Source organism: Dipodomys spectabilis, unplaced genomic scaffold, assembly GCF_019054845.1.
Source record: "Dipodomys spectabilis isolate Male_0828 unplaced genomic scaffold, ASM1905484v1 ptg000175l, whole genome shotgun sequence".
NCBI lineage: Eukaryota > Metazoa > Chordata > Mammalia > Rodentia > Heteromyidae > Dipodomys > Dipodomys spectabilis.
Window position 1 is genome coordinate 19,753,218 of NW_024870852.1, and position 24,373 is coordinate 19,777,590.

The 24,373-nt window shown below is 40.7% G+C and overlaps 1 protein-coding gene across 1 annotated transcript in view; it reads left to right on the forward strand.

Moving 5' to 3' along the window:
• Positions 1-1,225: 1,225 nt before the first annotated feature.
• The window catches only part of Stk4 (serine/threonine kinase 4), a 77,392-nt gene continuing 54,244 nt past the window's right edge, over positions 1,226-24,373 (forward strand). Inside the window, exons 1-6 of the mRNA XM_042694339.1 lie at positions 1,226-1,330; positions 6,687-6,767; positions 17,161-17,289; positions 20,138-20,252; positions 22,860-23,024; positions 23,687-23,854. Of these exons, the coding sequence (XP_042550273.1) occupies positions 1,296-1,330; positions 6,687-6,767; positions 17,161-17,289; positions 20,138-20,252; positions 22,860-23,024; positions 23,687-23,854 (693 nt within the window). The 5' untranslated portion in view covers positions 1,226-1,295. The remainder of the gene's footprint in view (positions 1,331-6,686; positions 6,768-17,160; positions 17,290-20,137; positions 20,253-22,859; positions 23,025-23,686; positions 23,855-24,373) is intronic.

Below are 24,373 nucleotides of genomic sequence, written 5' to 3' on the forward strand. Positions count from 1 at the left end.
ATCTGTAATCCTAGTTACTTAGAAGGCTGAGATCTGAGGGTATAAATTTGAAGACAGCCCAGCCAGGGAAGTTTGTGATATTCTTTATCTCCAATTAACCTTCAAAAAGCTGGAGCTTTGGTTCAATTGATGGAGCATTAGCCTTGAATCAGAAAAGCCAAGTGAGACCATGAGATACCAAGTTTAAGACCTGGTACAGACAGGCAAAAAGCCTAATTTGCAAGCCTTCCTTCCCCTCAAGGTGATGGCTTTAGGAAGTGGGGAGTTTTGAGAGGTAATTCAGAGGCAGAGCCCTCATGGAGGGCTAGGATCATAGCTTCCATGTCCTCATGAAAGAGGCATACTATGGGGTATGCCAACCAGATGTTGAGGCTTCTAAGATGTTGGGACACAGCAAGAAAGTGTTGTCTATGAACCAGAAAGGAGGCCCTCAGCAGAGACTGCAGGTGCCTCCATCTTGTTTCCAGCTTCTAGACCTGTAAGAATTCTGTGTCCATGTTATACTTTTAAGCTATTTAAACAAATAGCACAAAGAAAACCTGAGTTGAGAAAACTTCAGAAGTATAAATTGACCAATCATGATGCTAGTTATATGTCTTGTTTTTCAGCCTAATGGTTTAAGCCAATGTATGTATTGGTTGAGCCTGGTTCAATCAATGACATGTTAAGACTTGGGATTCTGATCTTAACATACCTTTACTTGCCAGTGTTTTCTCAACTAAGGAAGACATTAACACTGGACAGACCTTTTTAAGGAGAGATGGAAAAGGTATAGTGAGTTGGGGGTATGGCACAAAGGTAGAGAACTTGCCTAGCATGGACAATGCTCTTGGACGCAAAACCAAACCCAAACTGCAAAAAGAAAAACCAAACCAAACCTGTAGTTAGCAGCTGGTATTCTGAACTAGGGCAGGGCTGGCTGCCTGTCACCCCAGTACTGGGTGGGCTGAGGCCCGAAGGTCTCAAGTGAGAGCAAAGAAAAAGAACAGTTCTTTTTAAGTCGGAGCCTCAGTACTTCCACCAGAGGCGGAGACAGGGACCAGGCTGCGGCTTCCCGACAAAACCGGGCCTCCCTCCCGAACTTCCTGGTTCCGGCTTCGCGCACGCCGCGGCCCCACGAGACTCACACCAGCTCCACGTGACGGAGACCGCGGCTCCGCCCACTCGCGCGCTCACGCCGCTTCCGGTAGGGGCGGAAAGCGGAAGTGTGGGAGGGTCTGCGGGGCGGGGCTGGCTCCGGGAGGTCCGAAGCAGGATGGAGCAGTGAGCTGAGTTTGGTGGCTGCCGGCAGCGCCATGGAGACGGTGCAGCTGAGGAACCCGCCGCGCCGGTGAGGGGAAGGGCAGCGGGGCGGGGGAAGACTGGGGAGGAACTGGATGAGGTGTGGGGGGGACACTTGTGTGGGCGCCCCCCGGGAGGGAAGGGACCCGCGAGGCGAGGCGAGGCGACCTGGCTGGCGGGGCACCTGCTGGTCAAAGGGGCCGTCCGGCGGCCAGGGGGCGGGCTGCGGGAGCTCCGGCGGCGAGGGGAGAACGCGGGAGGACTCCGCTCGGGAACGAGTGGACCAGTTAGGGAGAGCGCCTGCCGGGGCCCCTGGAGGAAGGCTGTCCCCAGAAGAGACCCACGAAGGCGGTGGGGTGTGCGGAGTCCGGAGGAGGACCTGGGCGGGTCGGTCTCTGGGGATGGACGAGAACTCGCAGAGGGCAAGACTTTCCTGAAGTAATCTTCAAGTCCCACCTCAGGGTGCAGCGGGCGGGGGGGAGGGGGGAGATCTGTTGCACCCATAGCTTTGCCTCGGAGGCTGAAGTCGTGCGAGGACTGGTGGAGAGTCCGGACCAGCTGCGAGGTTTGGTGAGGACGGCGTTAGGAGGATGTACTTGGTGGTACTCAAGGGTGACGGTAACGTCTTCCATCCTGATTTTCTTTACAGCCCCAGCCCCCCCCCCCCTTTCAGAGACCCACATTGTGAGGTATATAAAGAAATAAGATACTTTCAGGATGAGCCAGGAGGTCCAGAAGATTCTAGAGATAAATGGATCCCGCCAAGCCACTCCATGCCTCTGTCGTTGTGCGACTACCAGTTACTCCATGCCCCCTTTCAAGCTTCTGTTGATCTGTGGCTATCAGCTTCAGATCCTAGTGGTACCTGGAATAGCTTTAGGTCAAGTGCAAGAAGGCTGATCCTAAAATGTCTGAACTCCTGATCGGTTGCACTTGTGCCACTGAGTTCCCCTGTGGGCATCAAGGGTCTGAGGAGACCTGCCACATCTGGAGAAAAGCAGGGATAAGACTCTAGGAGGTGCAGCATGGTTAACTTGTACCTCACAGAGAAGACATTTGGCTTCCTGTTGCAGAATGCTCGCTCTGAAGTAGGAAGTGTTGAGAGTGCCCAAGTGCTGGGAGAGGTGAAGGGAGGGGATTCACAGCCCAGACAGCACTCTTAGGGGGATTGTTTGAAGTGCACAGACACTGCACGAACATTGTTGGACTAGGCTCTTCTTGATCCACTGAAATAGCAATGATTCTTATACTTACAGGCTGCCAGGCACTGTTGTAAGTGCTTGCCATGTTTCCTGTTGAGTTATGTGAATTTGCTGCAATTTGATCATTATTTAGCTGTAAAAATGGTAGTTCCATATAGTTCAACTTATTGATTGGACCCTCACACACAGCTGTTGAATGAACTGGATGTCCCCGTATCTGTATTATCTGTATTTTACAGCTAATAAAACAAGTATAGAGGTTAGAGATTTCCTGAGGTCCAGAGTTGGGATTTTACTGTCTAAGCAGTTTGATCTAAAGTCCATTTCTCTGTCTCTGTCTCTTTGTCTCTGTCTGTCTCTCTGTCGCTCTCTGTGTCCCTCTGTATCTCTCTCTCTCTCTCTCTCTCACTTTCTCATTTGTCTCCATCCTATCTCTGAAATAAGGATGTGAGAACTGTCCCAGAGCTTTTTTTTTTCTTCAAGGCTAGTGTTCTACCACTTGAGCCCACAGCTCCATTTCTAGCTTTTTGGTGGTTAATTTGGAACTTTCACTGCCTTCTTCCTACGTATTCGTATGGTCTTCTCCTTATACCTGTGTTCACACTTCTTCCTCTTATAAGGATACAGACCCATACTGGACTAAACCCTGGTCATATGACCTCTGCCTGTGTTACTCAATGGTTCTGTCTCTGAACACGGTCAAATTCTGAAGGACTAGGAGTTAGGATTTCAACATGGTGGGTGGCACAGTTAATTTAAAATTAAATTAAAACATTTAATTATACTATACATATTTGTTGTAACCTATCTGTGATTCTATTTGAAATGTATGATAAGTATCCTAAATAAAATGAGCCTTTTTATAGTTTTGACATGGGAGATAAAGGTTTTAGAATTATCCAGACTTTTGAATGACCTCTGACAGGTGTCTGACAGCTTCAGATGGTATGCATTTCCAACAATCCCAATGAAGGAAATGCTCTGTATGTTTGTGAGGGTGGCATTTATGTGACTAAGTGAATGATGATAGATGGGTATCTTAATGGGGTCATGGTTTTAAAAAGTGACTTGCAGCCGGGCACCAGTGGCTTATACCTGTAATCCTAGCTACTCAGGAGGCTGAGAACTGAGGATCACAGTTCAAAGCCAGCCTGGGCAGGAAAGTCCTTAAGACTCTTATCTCCAATAAACCACACAGAAAACTGGAAGTGGGGCTGTGGCTCAAGTGGTAGAGTGTTAACCTTGAGCTGAAGAGCTGAGCGACAGCGTTCAGGCCTAGAGTTCAAGCCTCATGACCTACAAAAGAAAAAAAAGTGACTTGTCATTAGGTAGTAGTATGGTAGGAGGCATGGAGGGCATTCGGCTCTTCAGATGTTCCTGGCAGGAGGACATCTACCAATATTCAGTGCATGTAATCTGTTCATTGTGAGCAAGTGCTGAAACTCAGACCTGGGAAGTCCCAGGTGAAAGAGTCACCAAAGTCATGCCGTAGTGGTTATTGTACTTGTTCCATGAAGACTCATGGTATAAAATACCAGTACAAGTCACTTTTCAATAGATTTTTCCATAGCAATTTTGACTTGTTGATAACCTCATAATACATTTTATTTACTTATTATTTATTTATTGTCAATCCTGGGGCTTGAACTCAGGGCCTGGGTACAGTCCCTGGCTTTTTGTGCTCAAGATTAGTGCTTGGAGCTGTGGCTCCATTTCTAGCTTCTTGGTGATTAGTTTGAGGTAAGAGTTCCATGGAGTTGTCTGCCCAGGCTGGCTTCAAACCATGATCTTCAGAGCTCAACCTCCTGAGTAGCTAGGATTACAGGTATGAGCCACCAGCACCTGGCCCATAATACTTTTTAGGTGAATTTCTGTTTCATTTTGGCAACTTGCACAGTTAGGATTCCCATAACATTTGTTGATACATTTAACAGATAATATTATTATTATTTGACCACCCCTTTGTTATCAGGCACAGAGATAATTTGTTTTAAGTTGCTCTTGTTCAAAAACAAAGAAAACACTTAGATTGTTTGAAAGAAGCATGTAAGCAGTTATATAAAGTTTGTCACAGTATTATCAGAGCCTTGCAACTGTCTCCAATGGCAGTGGCAGTTTCCTTTGTTTTATTTTGTGGTCTCTGTGGCAGCTGAAATAGTGAGTTTTGCTTTCTGCAAACTACAACAAACAACACTTCAAAGAAACACATTTGATCTTTAAGTAGACTGTTTATAAAACTTCAATTTTACTTGATTAATGAGGCTTTTGTTTATATAACTCAGAGCTTTACCAAAATACCCTGGCATTTGAGCTGTTCATTGTAATTCCTGAGTTCATAGAAATTTCAGTCTGAAGTTTTAGAGGAGTTTCACTTCAGTTCTTTGATGTTTTTGAAACAGGGAATTTTTATGCTGTCATTGGAATTTAATTTTTAGGATTTTTGTTTTTTCAAAGGTCAATGTGGTTACTGTGTTCTGTTGATCTTCAATTAAGGCATTGACCTTTTTTGTTTTCCATTTCTTTAGCATGTAGTTCTTGACTATAAAATCTTTTAGGGGCCGGGGGAAAAAAATCTAAGATTTTTTTTGAGTTCAGGCTTCATTGGTATTTATATGTGATGTGGTCAGGATTTTTTTTTTTTTTTTGTCTTTTGATCTTGCTATTTAGGAGGGTGTAGTGTTGTGTGTGTGTGTGTGTGTGTGTGTGTGTGCGTGTGTATGTGTGTGTGTATAAATTCAACTATAAGAATTGGTATTGTCTTGTTAGCTTAAACCTTTTTCTTTACAAGAAATCTACAGAATGACTACTTCCATATTTCACCATTTCCTGAGCTCTTTTTGTCCTTTGCCATTTTCAGGAAGCCATTGTGTTGACTGAATACACATAAAGACCCACTTGCGTGCATGCGCAATCACACACACACACTCCCCAGACAGACACACACACACACTCCCCAGACAGACAGACAGACAGACAGACAGACAGACAGACACACACACACACACACACACACACTCCCCAGACACACACACACACACACACACACACACACACACACACACACACACACACACACACTCCCCAGAAGATTTTTTAAGTTTGTTGGCAATTCTCAGAGGTTTCAGAATTTTTAAAATGTTGTTACTTTATAACCTCATGGTTGCTATCACTGTTTAACATTGTCAGTAAAATAAGAATTGTCTAGAGGCTCTGACCAGCCATGTACCTCTGATTTGGAGACTAGTCAAACGTACGTAGCAGTTCTTGAGAGCGTCTTAGAAACTGTTTAAACTCCCAGTTGCCAAATTATTTCTTACTTTGCTCATGCTAAATATTCACTTTCCATTCTCTGTTTCTGTGATCCTGTAGATTTTAGATGTTTTGACAGTTTCCAAAATCTTGCTAATAGAGAGCAAGGATCCTGTGGCTCCCAGCCACCAGTGCAGTTCATGTTTCAGTACATTGTTGACCTTATTTTCCTGAAGAGATAGCTGTCCTTTCAGTTCATGAATTCTCGAGTTAAATGATTCTAAAGGTTTTATCTACTGATTGAACCTACTCTCCAACATTTCATCCATATAACATTTCTTTCATTTTCTGTTTAAATTTTCCAACCATGAGAAATTTAGGACTACATATGATAGTCTAAACGTTGTAGGGTAACTTCTGTTGTCAGAGAATGTCTGTACATGTTGAATCTAAAGTCAAAATCCTGGCAGCTCTTCTTCTGATTGTGATTTTGCTCCTCAGGTGACCCAGAACAAGTTTAATCATCCCACAGGACAATCCTTCACTGTCTTCAACTAGGCTTTTAGAGCCGGGTACTGGTGGCTCGTGTCTGTAATTCTAGCTTCTCAGGAGACTGAGATCTGAGGATCCCAGTTGGAAGCCAGCCCAGGCAGACTAATCTGAGAGATTCTTACTTATGAGTAAGAGATTGAGTCGAGCCCCAGTACCACCCCACACACGAGACTCTTAAAGTTAGGTATGGGGGTATATCTTCTTCAGAGGCTGAGGCAGAAGGACCAGCCCTTGCTACATAGTAAGACTTAGGGAAAAATGAGAGCTTGCTTTTGTTGTTTACCAGTGAAAACTGTAGAGAAATTCTTAGGATGTTGGTTAATTGTAAAATAAGTGATGTATTTTATGTTTTAGTTGCTGGGAAGTAAAATGGTATTTTGTGTTGTATTTCTTCATTGACAGGCAGCTGAAAAAGTTGGACGAAGATAGTTTAACCAAACAACCAGAAGAAGTGTTTGATGTTTTAGAGAAACTTGGAGAAGGGTAAGTCTGGAGAAAATAAAGGTAGCTGAGAGGGTCTTTTTCCTGCCCCTACTACTTGAAGGATGTGAATTTTCTATTGGTATCAGTTCTGAAGCTTGAGTAAAAGAAAGAGTAATATTCATATAAACCTGGCTGTAGGTAGAGTAGGAGGTAAATTTGTTGCTTTAAATCCTTTCACTACTTAGCCTTCATCACTATTCTAAACAAATTTAGTGTGACTCTGAGGCATTAACACCAAGGGCACCTATTGTTTCCTCTCCCATTGAATCTATGGTATGTATGATTTTATGTGGTTATCAGATAATACTAATTAGGTTATAATTAATTGCATTTTTAGTAATCAAACATAGGTACTTTATTTGCTGCTCATAGCTTCTGATTGATATGCAGTCACTGTGGTCTCATTAAAAAGCAATGTAATTCAACATTTTAGTTATTGAAGTTTTATGGAATATAATAAATAAGTCAAAGACTTGCTATCCTTTTCAGGTTCCTAGGAGATCCAGAACTTTCTGTTGGGAATCTAGTTTGAGTCTCTTAAAGTACAGACTTGGAAAGAGTGAATGAAATAGGGCACAAATGATATTTACTGGCAGATGTGCTATCATTGACTTCCACAGTAGGGATTATATTAATAATTCCTCACATACCTTTTCTTTACATATCTTCTGCATTTCGTTATATATATTGATTCCTTCTTTTGTAACATTAAATTATTAGGAATATCTTTTCTTAAGTTTTTGTTGTTAACTTTTGAATAGTAGTAAATCCACATTTCAGAGGTAGTTGATGTGCACGTATATAAGGATGTACTCATATATATATATGAGTTTTTCATCCCTCAAGAGTACTTCTTAGAGCCGGGTGCTGGCGGCTCATGCCTGTAAGCAGAGCTACTCAGGAGGCTGAAATTTGAGGATCAGGGTTTCAAGCCTGCCTGGACAGGAAAGTCTGTGAGACTCTTACCTCCAATTAACCAATAAAAAAACTGGGAATAATGCTGTGGCTCAAGTGGTAGAGTGCTAGCCTTGAGCAAAAGAGCTCAGGGACAGGACCCAGGACCCAGGTTCAAGCCCCACTGTGCTAAAAACAAACAGATAAACAAAAAACAACAACAAAGAAGAGTACTTTATATTCAAGAGAACATACTTTTTTTTTAATACTAAATACCATGATTGTATTTGTTTGCCCTTCCTCCACCCTCCCTTTCTGCACCCCCATCTTTGCCCTCCCAAAAAGAAAAAAACAAACCATAAAGCTAAAACAGTACCACCCGCAGCAATAACAAGAACTACAAAAAACCCATCCATGTTTCCATTTCCTGGAATTCATTTTGATAAATGGTATTTTAAATGATCAGAGGAGTTACATCTTTAGAGTCCTCCCCTAAGGGTATCCTCCTTTAGTATGTTTGTTGATGAATGCTTAAGAGTCCGGTGTAGATTATCAAGTCCAGTTTTATTTTAGATCTAACTTCCACATCAAGAGAAAAAATGCACCACATGTCTGTCTGAGCCTTGGCTTACCTCACTTAGCATGATTTGTTTCCTGAAAATGACATAATCTTATTCTTTCTAATGAATGAGCAAAATTCTGTTGTGTATATATTTAATTGATCTACTCATCTGTTGTAGGGCATCTGGGCTGTTTCTATAACTTGGTTACTGTGAATAATGGAGCAGTGAACATAGATGTGCCAGTGTCTTTATGGTGTCCTGACTTGTAATGATCTGGGTAGATGCCCAGGAGTGGTATGGCTTGGTCATAGGGAAGTTCTATGTTTAGTTTAGTTTTTTTTTTTTTTTGGTCTGGTCTTGGGGCCTAAACTCTGGGCCTGGACGCTGTCCCTCAGCTCTTCAGCTCAAGGCTAGTGCTGTACCACTTGAGCCACAGCACCTCTTTTGGTTTTTTTCTTTTTTGCTTATGTGGTACTGAGGAATCGAACCCAGGGCCTCATGTATGCAAGGCAAGCGCTCTACCACTGAGCCACCTTCCCAGCCCCATGTTTAGTTTTTTGAAGAACCTCCAAACAGCCTTCCAGAGTGGTTGTACAACCACTAGTTTACATTCCCAACCAACAGGAGAACATACTAACTTTTAAAAATGACTAATGTTTATAATGAGTTTGTGCTCTTTAAAATCAGTTTATAGATGATTAGATTAGATTGTCTTGGGGGCTAGTGTAATTTCTGCCTACATTCTGCAGTAACGTCAAGTTCTATCTTAGATTCATGGATTATTACTTCCTTTTTAAAAAAAAATTAGTCTTCAGTTTTCTGTAAATTGGGAAAATCTTGTGTGAAGTCCAGTGAGAAATCAAGCGGAGAATGGGAGAGAATACCAGCTATATTGCCACAAGACAAGTCCAGGATGACTGAAGACTGCCAGTTGGTTGTCATTGTTAAAGGTATGGGGTGGTGACGGTCACCGCCTCTTGCTATGTTCAGCTTTAGCTTGGCATCCTTGCTATTTTCCTCAACACACTGTGTCCATGGCCTTAATCCAATAATGCTCATAGGTTAATACTTACAATAAGAAAACTAGTAAATATAATTGTTTATTATAAACATTTATGTTTAGTGTAATTAAATTATTTTTTCCTTTTTTTTCTTCCTGGTTGGTTATGGGGCTTGAACTCAGGGTCTAGGTTCTGTCCTTGAGCTCTTCTGCTCAAGGCTAATGCTCTACCACTTTGAGCCACAGCACCATTTCTGATTTTCTGATGGTTAATTGGAGCTAAGAGTCTCACAGACTTTCTTGCCTGGGCTGAATTTGAACCACGATCCTCGGAGGATTATAGGCATGAACCACCAGTGTCCAGCTTTTTTTTTTTTTTTTTTTTTGGCCAGTCCTGGTGCTTGAACTCTGGGCCTGGGTACTGTCCCTGAGCTTCTTAAGCTCAAAGCTAACACTCTCCCACTTGACAGCACTACTTCTAGCTTTTTCTGTTTATGTGGTACTTCATGCATGTTAGGCAAATACTCTACCACTAAGCCATATTCCCAGCCCTATTTTTTCCTTTTTTTTTGGGGGTGGGGGGAATTGGTCATGGGATTTGAACTCTGGGCCTGGGTGCTGTCCCTCAGCTCTTCAGCTCAAGGTGAGTGCTCTACCACTTGAATCACAGTGCCACTTGAACCACAGTGCCACTTCTGATTTTCTGGTGGTTTATTGGAGATAGGAGTCTCATGGACTTTCCTTCCTGGGCTGGCTTTGAACCATGATCCTAAGATCTCAGCTTCTTATGTAGCTAGGATTACAGGCGTGAGCCACCAGCGCCCAGCTTTTTTCCATTTTTTAATGACAGTATGTTACTATAGTAAGATCATAGACTCTGAAACACTTAGACCTGGTTTGAAAGCCTTCTCCACATTTATTAGTCATCTAAACAAGTTAGCTTGAGCTTAGTATTTTATAACCTCATAACCTTCTATAAAATGAAGGTAGTAGTAATCTCTACTTCATAGGGTTATGGCAAGTAGATGAAATAATAAAGTACTAAGTACAGTGTTTTTCACATGGTAAGTGCTCAGTTAGTTGTTAGGATATTTTATTATTTGTTTACTTGTCAGCTTTAGGGTGTTAATTGAGGGCCTAGTGTTTGCTTAGCTTGCTTGCCCAATGGTACTTTGTTATTTGAGCCGCACCTCCAGCCAGGCTTTTGTGGGTTATTTTAGATATAAGACTTTCCTGGACTTGATTGCACAGGCTGGCTTTAAGCCATAATTTGAACCATGATCCTTCAGATCTCAGCATCCTGGGCAGCTTGGATTATATGCATGAGCCACCAACACCTACCTCTCTCTCCATCCATCCCTCTCTTCCCCCTTTCTCTCTCTCTCTTTTCCTTCCTTCCTTCCTTCCTTCCTTCCTTCCTTCCTTCCTTCCTTCCTTCCTTCCTTCCTTCTTTCCTCCCTCCCTCCCTCCCTCCCTCCCTCCCTCCCTCCCCCTCTCTCCCTCTCTCACTCTGTCTCTCCCTCCCTCTCTCTCTTCTCTCTCTTTCTTTCTTTTCTTTCTCTTTCTCTCTCTCCCTCCCTCCCTCCCCCTCCCTCCCTCCCTCCCTCCCTTCTTTCTTTCTTTCTTTCTTTCTTGTACTGGGGCTTAAACTCGGGGCCTGGATACTGTCTCTCAGCTTTTTTGCTCTAAACTTAACTATGGCTCCTCTTCCAGCTTTTTGGTGGAGATAAGACTCTTATGGACTTTCCTAATTGGGCTGGCTTTGAACAGGAATCCTCAGATCTCCTGGGTAGCTAGGAGTACAGGAGTGAGCCACTGGCACCCAGCATTATTTATGTTTACTTATTTATTTAGTGCCAGTTCTGGTGCTTGAACTCTGTACCTTTTGCTCTTACTGGGCTTTTTATTTCTCACAGCTGGTGCTTTACCACTTGAACCACACCTCCAGTTCCAGGTTTTTATTGGTTAAAAAGAGATGAGAGCCTTACAGATTTCCCCCCCACCCTGCTGTGGGCTGGCTTTGAACCACCACACTCAGATCTCAGCCTGATGAGTAACTAGAATTATAGGTGTACCCAGCTTATTTTATTTTTGAGTGTTTCAACTAAAGAATTTTTTTAGACCTCATCACATCAAATCTAAGCTAAAGCTTAAGTCTTAAAGTATGTTTAAATGTTCATATAGGTTACCGTATTTGAGTTTATTGGGTTTGAAGAGTGTCAAAAGAAACTATAGACAGAATATGCCGGAATATAATGTAAAAGATAAAGCAAACTAAGCCAATGAAATTCTTTCTTTCTTTCTTGTTTGTTTGTTTTTGTTGTTGGTCATCGGCTTGAACCCTAGGCCTGAGCACTGTCCTGAGCAATTTAGCTCAAGGCAAGTTCTCTACCAGTTGAGCCACAGCGTCACTTCTGGTTTTCTGGTGGTTTATTGGAGATAAGAGTCTCACGAACTTTCCTGCTCGGCTGGCTTTGAACCATGATCCTCAGATCTCTGCCTCCTGAGAAGCTAGGATTATAGGCATGAGCCATCGGCACCCAGCAGATGATTTCTTTTTTTTAAGTTGTGTTTTAGTTCTATGGATGGCTACAGCAAAGAACTTGGAGATTTTCCCATAATGACTTCATCAGGGAGAAAAAAAAATAAAGCTTCAAATCTTTCTCATACTATTCATTGCACTTTTAAATGATATGACAGGTACCCTGATTTAATGAATCTGAGCAAATTTCTTGGAACTAGCAAGATCCTGCAGGAAGACCTTGACTGCACTTCCTTCTTAAATTCAAAATGCCACATTGTCCTTAAATGTTTCTGTTGAATGATTGGATTGTGAACTCTATGACTGGTATCTTGTGAAATGAGCTCTTGCTAAAGAACTATACTGGATTCTGGAGGCTGCAGTCAGAGATTGTTGTGAGGAAATCCTGTGGATCTGTAGTAGAATCACAGCTTGAAACCAAGAATGAGTGGAGAGCACTTGGAGAGCGTCTTAAGTTAGAAGCTTGCTTCCTTTTACTTCTGTTACACTTAAAGTTTTACATATTGACTTTTAATCATAGGATAATAAAAAAAAAGCATTGTGCTCATGGTTTTATATCTTATGAGTGATATTGTTTAAGTTGACCTCAAATAATGCATAATTCCCATTTCTCTACAAAGAGAAATGTCTATTTTACGTTTGTTTTTTGCCATTAAGATTCATTGAGTTGTTTTTAGTTTTTATTGTAGGGAACCAGGCCTTAAGGGGCCTTCCTGTAGGCTTTTTTTTTTAATGTTTTTTATTATAAAAATAGTGTACAGGGGCTGGGAAGGTGGCTCAGTGGTAGGGCGCTTGCCTTGCATGCATGAGGCCCTGGGTTCGATTCCTCAGCACCACATAAGCAAAAAGAAAAAAGCCGGAAGTGGCGCTGTGGCTCAAGTGGTAGAGCGCTAGCCTTGAGCTGAAGAGCTGAGGGACAGCGCCTAGGCCCAGAGTTCAGCCTCCACAACTGGACCCAAAAAAAAAAAAATAGTATACAGAGCCAGGCGCTGGTGGCTCACGCCTGTAATCCTAGCTATCAAGAGGCTGAGATCTGAGGATCGCGGTTCAAAGCCAGCCCAGGCAGCAAAGGCTGTGAGACTCTTGTCTCCAATAAAGCCACTAGAAAACGGGAAGTGACGTGGTGGCTCAAGCAGTAGAGTGCTCACCTTGAGCTGAAGAGCACAGGGACAGCACCCAAGCCCAGAGATCAAGCCTCATGACCGGCAAAAAAAAAAAAAATAGTGTACAGAGCACGTGTAAGCTTTTGTAGTTGGGTTTGCTAACAAACTGGCTTAGGGAAGTATGAAAATTGTTCTGGTCTTGATCGCTGAGAGAATATTTTTCAACATCTCTTCCATTTCTAATACATAGTGAAATCCCTATTATAAAAATATTTACATGCATACTTTATATAAATAGATCTTTTCTTTTAAAGGATCTATTCATCAAGGATAAGGAAGTATTTGTCATAAGAAGAGAAGGACCTGAATTCCCTGTCTTTGTCTGGAGATTGCATTTGAACTTGTGAGCAGTTGTTAGGTTCTCTATCGGAATTAAAGCTGAAATAAATTTGCCTGACTCCTCCTATAGAATATGTCGTTTGCTTGTAGCCTGAGGAAAAGGTGGAGGTACTGGTCTGACTGTAAGTATGGCAATTTGAATGCACTGCATTTAGGTCTGGTAATTTGAATGTTAAGATCCTCAGAATCCCATAGTGACACTTGGTTTAAGTTGTGGACCACAGAGGACATCTTACTGAGTGTAGTGTGGAGGAAAATCATTTAGGATAAAAGAAAATCCATACAAAGCTGTGAACTGCTATTAGATAATTAGCAGACCTAAAAAAGATGGGAGAATTCATACCCAAGGAAATAGAACTAACGAGAGAAAAGATTTAATAGGCTACATGTTTTAAAAATAGAAATAAAGAGATTTAATATGTTTGTTAGGGTCTTAATTTGAAATGTTTCCTGAAGGCTCATTTGTTAAAGGCTTGGCTGTCAACTGAAGGATTTGTTGGGAAGTGTTTGAAGCCTGTGGGCTGTGACTAGTCTGGGTTAATACACTGATGGATTCATTATTGGGAAGCAATGGTTATTAAGAAGTGGGGTCTAGTTGGAGGAAGTTAAGTTATAAGGAGGGGAAAATATGTCCTGGGCCCCATCTTTTCTCTTTTCCTCCCATCATGAAATGAGCTACTTTGTTCCACCACATGCTCTCTGCCATTTTATTCTGTCTTAACCACCCATGGACCTAATAGAAGTGGAGCCAAATGAGCAAGGACTGGTACTCTACTTGATCTTAGCCAAAAGCATGAGAAGAATCAAGACCTAAACTTCTGAAACTGTGAAGTGGAAAAAAAAAATAACTCCTTCCTTTCAGTTGTTTATGTCAGGGATTTTGACATTGCCATAGAAATCACATAAACAATGTTTGTTTTTGATGTTCAAAAGCTAAAACAAGGAAATAGTAACTTTGAAAGAACCCCAGATTATTAACATAAAAATTTGGCCCAGTGAAAAAAATTAAAATTTGGGAATCTTGATGATGAAAACTGTGATAATTGGAGTTTCAGTGTTAGAAGCTAGGAGGACAACATAAGTTTGATAAAAATTCTAGAAGGTATTAAAAGATATGAAGTAGGGAATGTTGAGAAATTTCCATACTTGAACTACATGAGCTTGAAGACACATAGGAAGTGCAAAATAAATCCTAATTACAGAAAAAAAGGATGAAGAAGACATTAGAGACTATGGAGAGGTTACCAATGAAGAATGGTAATCCAGTGAGTATCCTTCTCAGTAAATAGATATGCAAATCAAAGTGCTAAGAGAAAGCTGTGGTTGAAGCAGAATTCTCCAGGAAAAAAAAAATGCAGTTCCAGAGCAAAGCTGAAATAAAGACAATTTTGGGGGGGGTGGGAAGGTGCTTCAGTGGTAGAGTGCTTGCCTTGCATGCCTGAGGCCCTGGGTTCTATTCCTCAGCACCACATAAGCAAAAAGAAAAAAGCCGGAAGTGGCGCTGTGGCTCAAGTGGTAGAGCACTAGCCTTGGGCTAAAGAGCTGAGGGACAGCGCCTAGGCCCAGAGTTCAAGCCCCACGACCGGACCCTCCCCAAAAAAAATTTAAAAAAAGACAATTTTGGGTGCACATGTGTATCAAGAGTACCTTTCGATGGGAATAACAGAATATCCAACTAACAGTGACTAACTTGTAAAGGCATTTAATGACCAAATGATCCATTTCAGGGTAAGGGAGTCCAGAAGTAGGTGATGAACTCAGTAGTGGTTGGGTTTGGGCAGTTCTCATAGTCTCAAGCATCATCCTTCACCTGACAGTAGCCAATACAAGGAAGGAAGGGGCAGGGGAAAATGGTCCTTGTCTCAATCTGGGAAGAAAATCTTTCCCGAAACCTGTCAGCAGATGTCCAGTCAAATATCACTGGTTAGTTAGAACTAGGTCAAATGCTTGCTAGTTCAGGCTGTGGCAGAGAGAAATAGCAGGCTGGCACTGGCGTTTAGTGTACCATGATTTATACCCTGGGACCAAGAGATTGGCCATCTCAACTAACTCAGAGTTACTTTAGCAAAGAAGAAAAGGCAAGTGGTTAGGTCTTCACATATGCCTTTCTATGGTAAAAATGTATTTGATATTGAATTTAAACATCGTTATTACTAGTTTGTGAAATAGGGGATTCCGGTGGAATTTATGTGCTCTGCATAGTTCTGTTTTTCATTGTTTTATTTTTTTGGTGTCAGTCCTTAGGCTTTAACTCAGGGCCTTAGTGCTGCTCCTAAGTTTATTATTTTTTGTTCAAAGCTAGCATTCGGTCACTTAAGCCATACCTCCATTTCCAGCTTTGTGGTGGTTAATTGGAGATTAGAGTCTCATGGACTCTCCTGACCAGGCTGCTTTGAACTGTCATCCTCAGATCTCAGCCTCCTGAGTAGCTAGGAATACAGGTTTGAACCACTGTTGAAGGATAAATCTCAAGTATCTGGAGTGTTCTCCTAGTTTGACATGTTAGTTGGTATGGTATGTATTAGGTTGTATGCAGAAGCAGGTATGTCTGGGAAATGAAAGACAATTTAGTCATTATTTCACTGAGACCCACCCAGGATTCTAATGAAAAGCCTGTGTAAGATTATAATAATGTCTCATTTGAGCTTTTTAACTGTCTTTTTTTTTTTTTTTTTGGTTGGTCGTGGGGCTTGAACTCTGGGCCTGCGAACTGACCTTAAGCTCTTCAGCTCAAGGCTAGTGCTCTGCCCTTGAGCCACAGCACCACTTCCAGTTTTCTGGTGGTTAATTGGACTAAGAGTCTCATGTCCTGCCCCGGCTGGCTTTGAACAACAATCCTCAGATCTCAGCCTCCTGAGTAGCTAGGATTACAAGCATGAGCCACCAGTGACTGGCTTGTAACTGTCTTATAATTGTACTTTTGTCATTTTACAGATGAAAAAATTGAGGTACAAAAAAAGTAAATATCATTTAAAAATAATAGCTAATATGTCCTGATGGTAGGACTTAATTCTAGGTCTTTTTTTTTTTTTTCCTTTTTTTTTTTTTTTTTTTCCGGTTGTGGGGCCTGAACTCTGGGCCTGGGCCCTGTTCCTCAGCTCTTCAGCTCAGGGCTAGCACTCTACCACTTGAGCCACAGCGCCACTTCCAGCTTTTTTCTTTTTGCTTATGTGGTGCTGAGGAATCGAACCCAGGGCCTCAGGCATGCAAGGCAAGCGCTCTACCACTGAGCTACCTTCCCAGCCCTTAATTCTAGGTCTTTATATATTAAATCTAAGTTTCTTGTAGCTCCCAAATTAAATAACTGTAGAAACTTAATTTGTTTTGATGTCAGGTTTTTAGGAAAGATGGAATAAAAGGCAAAATGTTTATATATGTACTGTTCATCTGATAATGGCACTACAGAGGCTTAGATCTGATCTGAGTTTTCCATAATGTTTAATCATTATAAGAGGAACAAGGAGAGATAAACCATGGGATACTTGAGTGAATATAAGAAAACAAACTTCCATATTGTATTCTAAGTGTGGAGAGGAAACAAGTGTTGTATTCATTTCCCTGGGTTCAAATATTGAACCACTTGTTAATTACTTATGTGACCTTAGGCAGATCATGTAACCTGTCTGAACTTTTTTTACATTTACTTGTCAAATAGAAATGATTACTGTTTGCTTTATTTCCATAGGCATAAACTCAGATAATGTACAGTTTCTAGCAGATATTAAGGATCCAGTAAAATTATAGTTATTTCACAATATTCATATATAAGTTACAAATATATATGTATATATATATAGATATAGATATATTAGAACTGTGAGTTACTTGCATTATACCATTTATTTCTTGGTTTGCTTTGCTTTTGTGAATGTTCTCATTCCCTCAATTGTAGGTCCTATGGCAGTGTATACAAAGCTATTCATAAAGAGACGGGTCAGATTGTTGCTATTAAACAAGTTCCAGTGGAATCAGACCTGCAGGAGATAATCAAAGAAATCTCTATCATGCAACAATGTGACAGGTAAAGAGTTGGGAGGGTTCCTTGGGAGAGAATGTGGTTTTGACTTTCTGTGATTATTTAGAGTTGGACACCTAGAGATTTATTTACTTAGATATTTTGCAGAAAGGGGAGATTGATGGAATTATTATGCATATTCTTTTCAGAAAAAATAAGAGGAAATGTTTAAATGTTTTGAAGCTTGGCTTTTATAGGCTTACTTTTTTATTTGTCAGTAAGCCCTTTTAGAAACTAGGAGGAAGAGACAGGTGTGGCTTTTTTTTTTTTTTTTTTTGATAATGATCTCTTACTTCCTATTGAGAAACCTTTTCTGCAGATAGAGCTAAGACAGAAAATTCAACTGCTTTTTGATCTAGAAATCTTCAAATATTAAGTTGGGCTATGAAATGATATTTACTTAGGCGTTACTATTCCTTCCTTTGCCTTAAAAATTAAGTATTCAAGCTGAGAGTAGTTAAGCATTTTATTTTTGAGGAACTAGGTTTGTCAAATGCAGAAAGCAGGAAGTTGACCTAAAAGTTAACCACAGAAAAGCACGTGGTATGTGCTGAAATTCCGTGACAGCAGGGGTTGGTCACTGTGATGGAACAGACTTTTAGCACTCTATAGATTTGAAAGAAAAAGTTAAGGGGAATGCCAGTGCTAGGGAGTTAGAAGTGTAGTTCAAAAAGTTTCACACTTGAGGCTCCATACTTTATTTCTATTTATTTATTTAGGGGTGCTAGTGTTTTAACTCAGTACTTCATGCTTGTTAGGCAAGCCCTCTACTCATTGAGCCATCCCTCTGTCCCTGTTTTTCCCTGGTTATTTTTAAGTTAGAGTCTTATTTTTTGCCTGGAGCCATCTTTCGTATTTGTGCTTCCTACAGTATCTGAGATGACCAGCATGTGCCAATACACCTAGCCTTTTTTTTCTGTTGAGCTCTGGTGATTCATAAACTTTGCCTTGACTAGCCTTAAACCATGACCTTCCTGATCTCTTGTCTCCTGAGTAGTTTAGGATTATAGGTGTGAGCCTGTAGGTAGAACAAGTAAGGCAGTCTTCCAGGAAATTTGTCCAGAAGTACTCTCTTTTCTCTTTTTTCTGTTTTTGTGATTACTGTTTACTAAATAAAATTCTCACTTTTCTTGATTGAATTGATCAGATTTAAGTTAGCAATTTTTCTTTTCCTTCTTTATATAAACCATTATGGTTTATAAACTTGGACTTGGTTCATAGGGTATGGAAATTAATGAAGGATATTAGGAAATTAATAAAGAGATATTTTGAAGATCCTGCTAAGAACTGTAGGACAAATGCCTTGTGTTCTGGAAGTTTATAGATGAATTAGGCAGACCAGGATTCATATGTATAGGGAATCTAGATGACAGTACTAGTCCAGATAGAAATGTACATTGCCTCATGGAGAAAGTAGGTCCCAGTTGACAAGGGAGCACAATGGGCTTCTGAAACTTGAGATTTAGTTACCCATTTCTTAATATTCTGTGTGTGTGTGTTTTCTCTATCCTTGCAAGGATTAAGGGATATAGGAAATTCTGAGAGTTAATAAAGGCAAGTTGGCTTTAGCATCTTTGGTTGCTAGGGAGTTTCATCTGATCCTGGTAGCAGTCTACCTACCTCATTACAGCCAGTAGCTTGCAAGAGGACAGATTATTTAATTTACTGGGATGTATGACTTCTCTCTGAAATCTTTTGCTTGATATCTATCTACAAGCTTCGAAACTAAAAAACTAAAATTCCAACTTAACTTTTTTTTTGGCTGGTCTATGGCTTGAACTCAGGGCCTGGGCACAGTCCCTGAGCTTCTTTGTGCTCAAGGCTAGTGTTCTACCACTTGAATCACAGAGACACTTCTGGCTTTTTCTGAGTAGTTTATTGGAGATAAGAGTCTCGTGGACTTTCCTGCCTAGGCTGGCTTTGAACTGCAATCCTCAGATCTCACCCTCCTGAGTAGCTAGGATTACAGGTGTGAGCCACCAGAACCTGGACAAATTAATCTTGAATATGTTTTTTTTGTAATAGATACTTTCTATTACTACAAAATATGTATGACTTTTTTGAAAAGAAGGAAATAACTTTTCCCTGTAGAGAAACCATTGTTAAAAACTTATTGCTATGCATATCTGTCCAAGTCTCTTTTATAAAAAAAAGAACATCTTCTTATTACCAAATATTCCCCTATGACATTTTTCATGGATTCATAATGTTTATTATATGGATATATGTATTCCTTAAGTAAACCCTCTAATGTTGGATGGACACTTAAATGGTACCTAAATTTTCACTTTCATTGACTTTTATGTTGATGTCCATTTCATTTCTGCTTTTGTATTGGCAGTACTGAGGCTTGAACTCAGGGTTTTGTGCTTGCTAGATAGGTGCTTTTCTGCGTTGGCCATGTTTCCAGCAGTACTGAGGCTTGAACTCAGGGTTTTGTGCTTGCTAGGTAGGTGCTTTTCTGCATTGGCCATGTTTCCAGCCCTTTTTGTTTTAATTAATTTTTGGAATATTTGGATTGTAAGCCTCTTATTTATGCTTCCTCTATAGTTGGGATGACAGGTCCATGCCACCACACCAGGCTTGGGACCTATTACTTTTTGAATATTTATAATTATTTTCTGAGGGCAAATTGTAAATCTGGAACTAGTTAATGTATTCACCCATTTTTCGCACTTTCTAGTACTCTTTGGTCATCACATTTTATGTTTTTGTCAGAAGAGCACTCATTTTAGCATTAACTGGGAATAATTGATTTTTTGAGATGAGTAATAAATTTTCATGTATTTAACAGAATTAGTTACTAGAGATGTTTGAAGACCATTCCATTAATTTGTATTGTGTATCTCTCCAGCCCTCATGTAGTCAAATATTATGGCAGTTATTTTAAGAACACGGATTTGTGGATCGTTATGGAGTACTGTGGGGCTGGTTCTGTATCTGACATCATTCGATTACGAAATAAGACGGTAAGTTTACCTTCTAAAAGATTGCTGCTGAGCTGTATTCTTTTCCTTGGACTTTGAGTCCTGTGCTTGTTCTTTCATCATACCTACAGAGATGACTTACATGTCCCCTTTTCTATGGTTCTTTGCAGTTATTTATTTTTTATCTCCTAAATGTAGCAGAAGCAGTAGCAGAAGCTGCTGCTGCTCCTTCTCCTTCTCCTCCTCCTTCTCCTTTTCCTCCTATTCCTCTTCTTCTTCAGTTTTGACATCTTACCTGATTAAAAAAAAAAAAAAACAAACCTGATTTTTTTTTTTCTCCCCCAAAGTATGCTTTGCTACTTTATTATGGAGGGAAAGAATAAATGTCAGAATTGGCCTGGGCAGTGTCCCTTAGCTTTTTGCTCAGGGCTGGTACTCTGCTACTTAAACTGCACCTCTGCTTCCAGCTTTTTGTTGGTTAATTGGACTTTCCTGTCTGGGTTAGCTCTGAGCTGTGATCCTTAGATTTTTGCCTCCTGAATAGTTAGGATTACAGGCATGAACCACCAGTACCCAGCTGAGCTAAGACTTTGAAAGGTACATGTTAGTTGGAGAATATTGAGAAACTGATATTGAGAGAGGCTCAATAACTTATTCTTAAGAATTGTTCCCTAAGAATAAAGGCTGGGTCTTTCTCTAAGTTCCACACGTTTCTTTTCACCACAGCTCTTTTGCTTCTAAGTGTCAACAAAAGAGCTATTCGTGGATGGATTTTGTGTGGAACTTGGGGTAGCTCTGCACAGAGTCAACATTTGGTGTCAGGTGGTTTCTATGCCAGTCTCCAGTATTTTCAACTACATGTAGCCATCATCTTTCAGCATCCAGTATGTGCCAACTAGCTTTCTTGGTGTTGAAGGTACAAATAGAAACAAAAAACATTTATTTGTTTATTTATTTATTTTTGTTGGTTGTGGGGCCTGAACTCTGGACCTGGGCGCTGTCCTTCAGCTCTTTAGCTCAAGACTAGCACTCTACCACTGGAGCCACAGCACCACTTCCGGCTTTTTCTGCTTATGTGGTGCTAAGGAATCGAACCCAGGGCCTCATGTATGCAAGGCAAGCACTCTACCATTGAGCCACTTTCCCAGCCCTCAAAAGAGACATTTTTAATGGTGCTTGTATTTCTTTTTTTTTTTTTTTTTTGGGTCCAGTCATGGGGCCTGAACTCTGGGCCTGGGTGCTGTCCCTCAGCTCTTCAGCTCAAGGCTAGCACGCTACCACTTGAGCCATAGCACCACTTCCGGCTTTTTTTTTCTGCTTATGTGGTGCTGAGGAATCGAACCCAGGGCCTCATGCATGCAAGGCAAGTGCTCTACCACTGAGCCACCTTCCCAGCCCCTGGTGCTTGTATTTCTAGTAGGAAAGACATGGTACAAATAGGTACTCCAGTAATTCATGGTATGTCTGATATACTGCACTAAAAAACAAGGCGAGGCGAGGAAGTAGAGAATGATTTAAGAGTGGACTAAGAAAGGCCTCGGCTTTTCTTTTTTTTTCTTTTTTTCTTTTTTGGTCATGGGACTTGAACTCTGGGCCTGAGTGCTGTCCCTCAGCTCTTCAGCTCAAGGCGAGCGCTCTACCACTTGAGTTACAGCGTCACTTCTGTTTTCTAGTGGTTTATTGGAGATAGGAATCTCACGGTCTTTCCTGCCTGGGCTGGCTTTGAATTGCTATCCTTAGATCTCAGCCTTCTGAGTAGCTAGTATTACAGGCGTGAGCCACTGGCGCCCTGCTCCGGCCTCTGCTTTTCTGATGACATGACATTTGGGCAAAGTAAGTGATGTAAGAAAGCAAATGGTATAGACATTGGATGAAGGGTCCTATAGTCAGAGAATAACACATAAAGGGGTCCAGGAGAAGGGTGTGTGTGTGTTCTTCCATTTGTCAAGTAGCAGCAAGGAAGCCAATCTGGCTGGAATGGAACAAGAAAGTAGAAAATCCTGGAAGATAAACTTGGAGAGGCAGCTGATAAGGAGCTAAATAGTGTCATGTGACTTAAAAAGCTGTTGGCAGGTTTTGAACAGTTTTTGGCTTATATTTTAAAATGAAAAATGCATTATAGAGGGCTAAGGACAGAGGCAATAAGACCAGTTCAGAAGCTATTAGAATAGTGCAGGCAGGATATTATGGCAACCTGAATGTAATTACAGAAGATAGAGAAGAGTGAAGGATGACCTCAATGTTTTCGGCTAAAGCAACTGAAAGAATGAAGTCAATTTTTACTGAGAGAACACTGAGAAAAGCAGAGTAGTTTTGGTGGGAAGGAGGAAGGGATGGGGTGGGCTAGTACTGAAGATTGAAAGTGGAGCCTCATGCTCACTAGAAAAGCCCCAACCCCAAAATAAAGAATTGGATTTTGACCTTTTCTGCTTGTAATGCTTCTGAAGTATTATTCAGCTAGGGATATTGTCAGCATATACATGAATTTCATATTTTGGGGTAGATATAGTCAAGAAATACCACAAGGAGTGCTTACCATGTTGAAGGAACTCTAAGCAGTCAGAATAGGATGTTTGCAGTCAAGAAAAGAGTTTTTCTGTTGAGTGATGTAAACAGAATCTGAACTATTTTTTTTTTTTTTTTTTTTAGTTAACAGAAGATGAAATTTCTACAATATTACAGTCAACTCTTAAGGGCCTGGAGTACCTTCATTTTATGAGAAAAATACACCGAGATATCAAAGCAGGAAATATTTTGCTAAATACAGAAGGACATGCAAAACTTGCAGATTTTGGAGTAGCAGGCCAGCTTACAGTAAGAAAAATTTGTTGATTTTTTTTTTTTTTTAACTTCCAGATCTGCCCTGAGGAGGCAATTAAAAAAAATACCTTTTTTTAAAATGTATTATTTAATTGGGCTAGTATTGTTGTACTAGTTTATATTACAGAGATCTTGTATTTCAGTTCCTGATGTTTAGTGCTATTATCAGTACTATTTACTGGTTACAAAAAATAACAATCTTATTTAGTTTGTTTTAATGGTTAATTGAGAATCATCTTATGTTTCTTGGTATTTAAATTTCTTCTGTATTGCCTTTAGTAATGTTTTTATATATATTTGTAGTTTATGATATTTTTTATATAAAAGTCTCTTTTGAAGCTGGTGGCTCATGCTTGTAATCCTAGCCACTTGGAAACCGAGATTTGAGAATCATGGCTTAAAGCCAGCCATGCAGGAAAGTCCATGAGACTTTAATCTCTAATTAACAACCTAAATTTACGAGACTGTTATCTCCAATTGACTGCCCAAAAAACGGAAGTGGAGCTGTGACTTAAAGTGGTAGAGTACTAGCCTTGAGCAAAAGAGCTCAGGGACAACGCTTAGGTCTGAAGACCCATGAACAACAACAACAAAAAAAGTCTCTTTTGCTTAGTAGTTTTAATGACTAGATTTGGTCTCTCCCCTTTCTACTCTAGGATACAATGGCCAAGCGGAATACCGTGATAGGAACACCATTTTGGATGGCCCCTGAAGTGATTCAGGAAATTGGGTACAACTGTGTGGCAGACATCTGGTCTCTGGGAATAACTGCCATAGAAATGGCTGAAGGAAAGCCCCCATATGCCGATATCCATCCAATGAGGGTAAGGGCATGGTAGTTATCAGTACTACAAAGTTAGTGCAGTGATATACTTGGTTACATTCCAAATAGTAAATGAACTGATTGTATATAATTGATGTGTTCCCATAGATAAAGCTCTTCCATTATTAATTAATGTGAGTATAACCCACCTCTCTTCACTCCAGGGACTGTCCTTTTTTTTTTCTTTAATTTATAAATTTATAGCTGGTTGCTGATGGCTCACATCTGTAATCCTACCTACATAGGAGGCTGAGATCTAAGGATCTCAGTTCAAAGCCAGCTCGGGCAGGAAAGTCCATGAGACTTATCTCCAATAAACCACTAGAAAACCGGAAGTGGCGCTGTGGCTTAAGTAGTAGAGCGCTCGCCTTGAGCTGAAGAGCACAGGGACAGTGCCTAAGCCCAGAGTTCAAGCCCCACAACCGACCAAAAGAAAACAAAAAAAACAAGAACCACAGTTTGAAGCCAGGCTGGCACTACTGAAAAAGCCAGCAATGGCGCTGTGGCTCAAGTGGTCGAG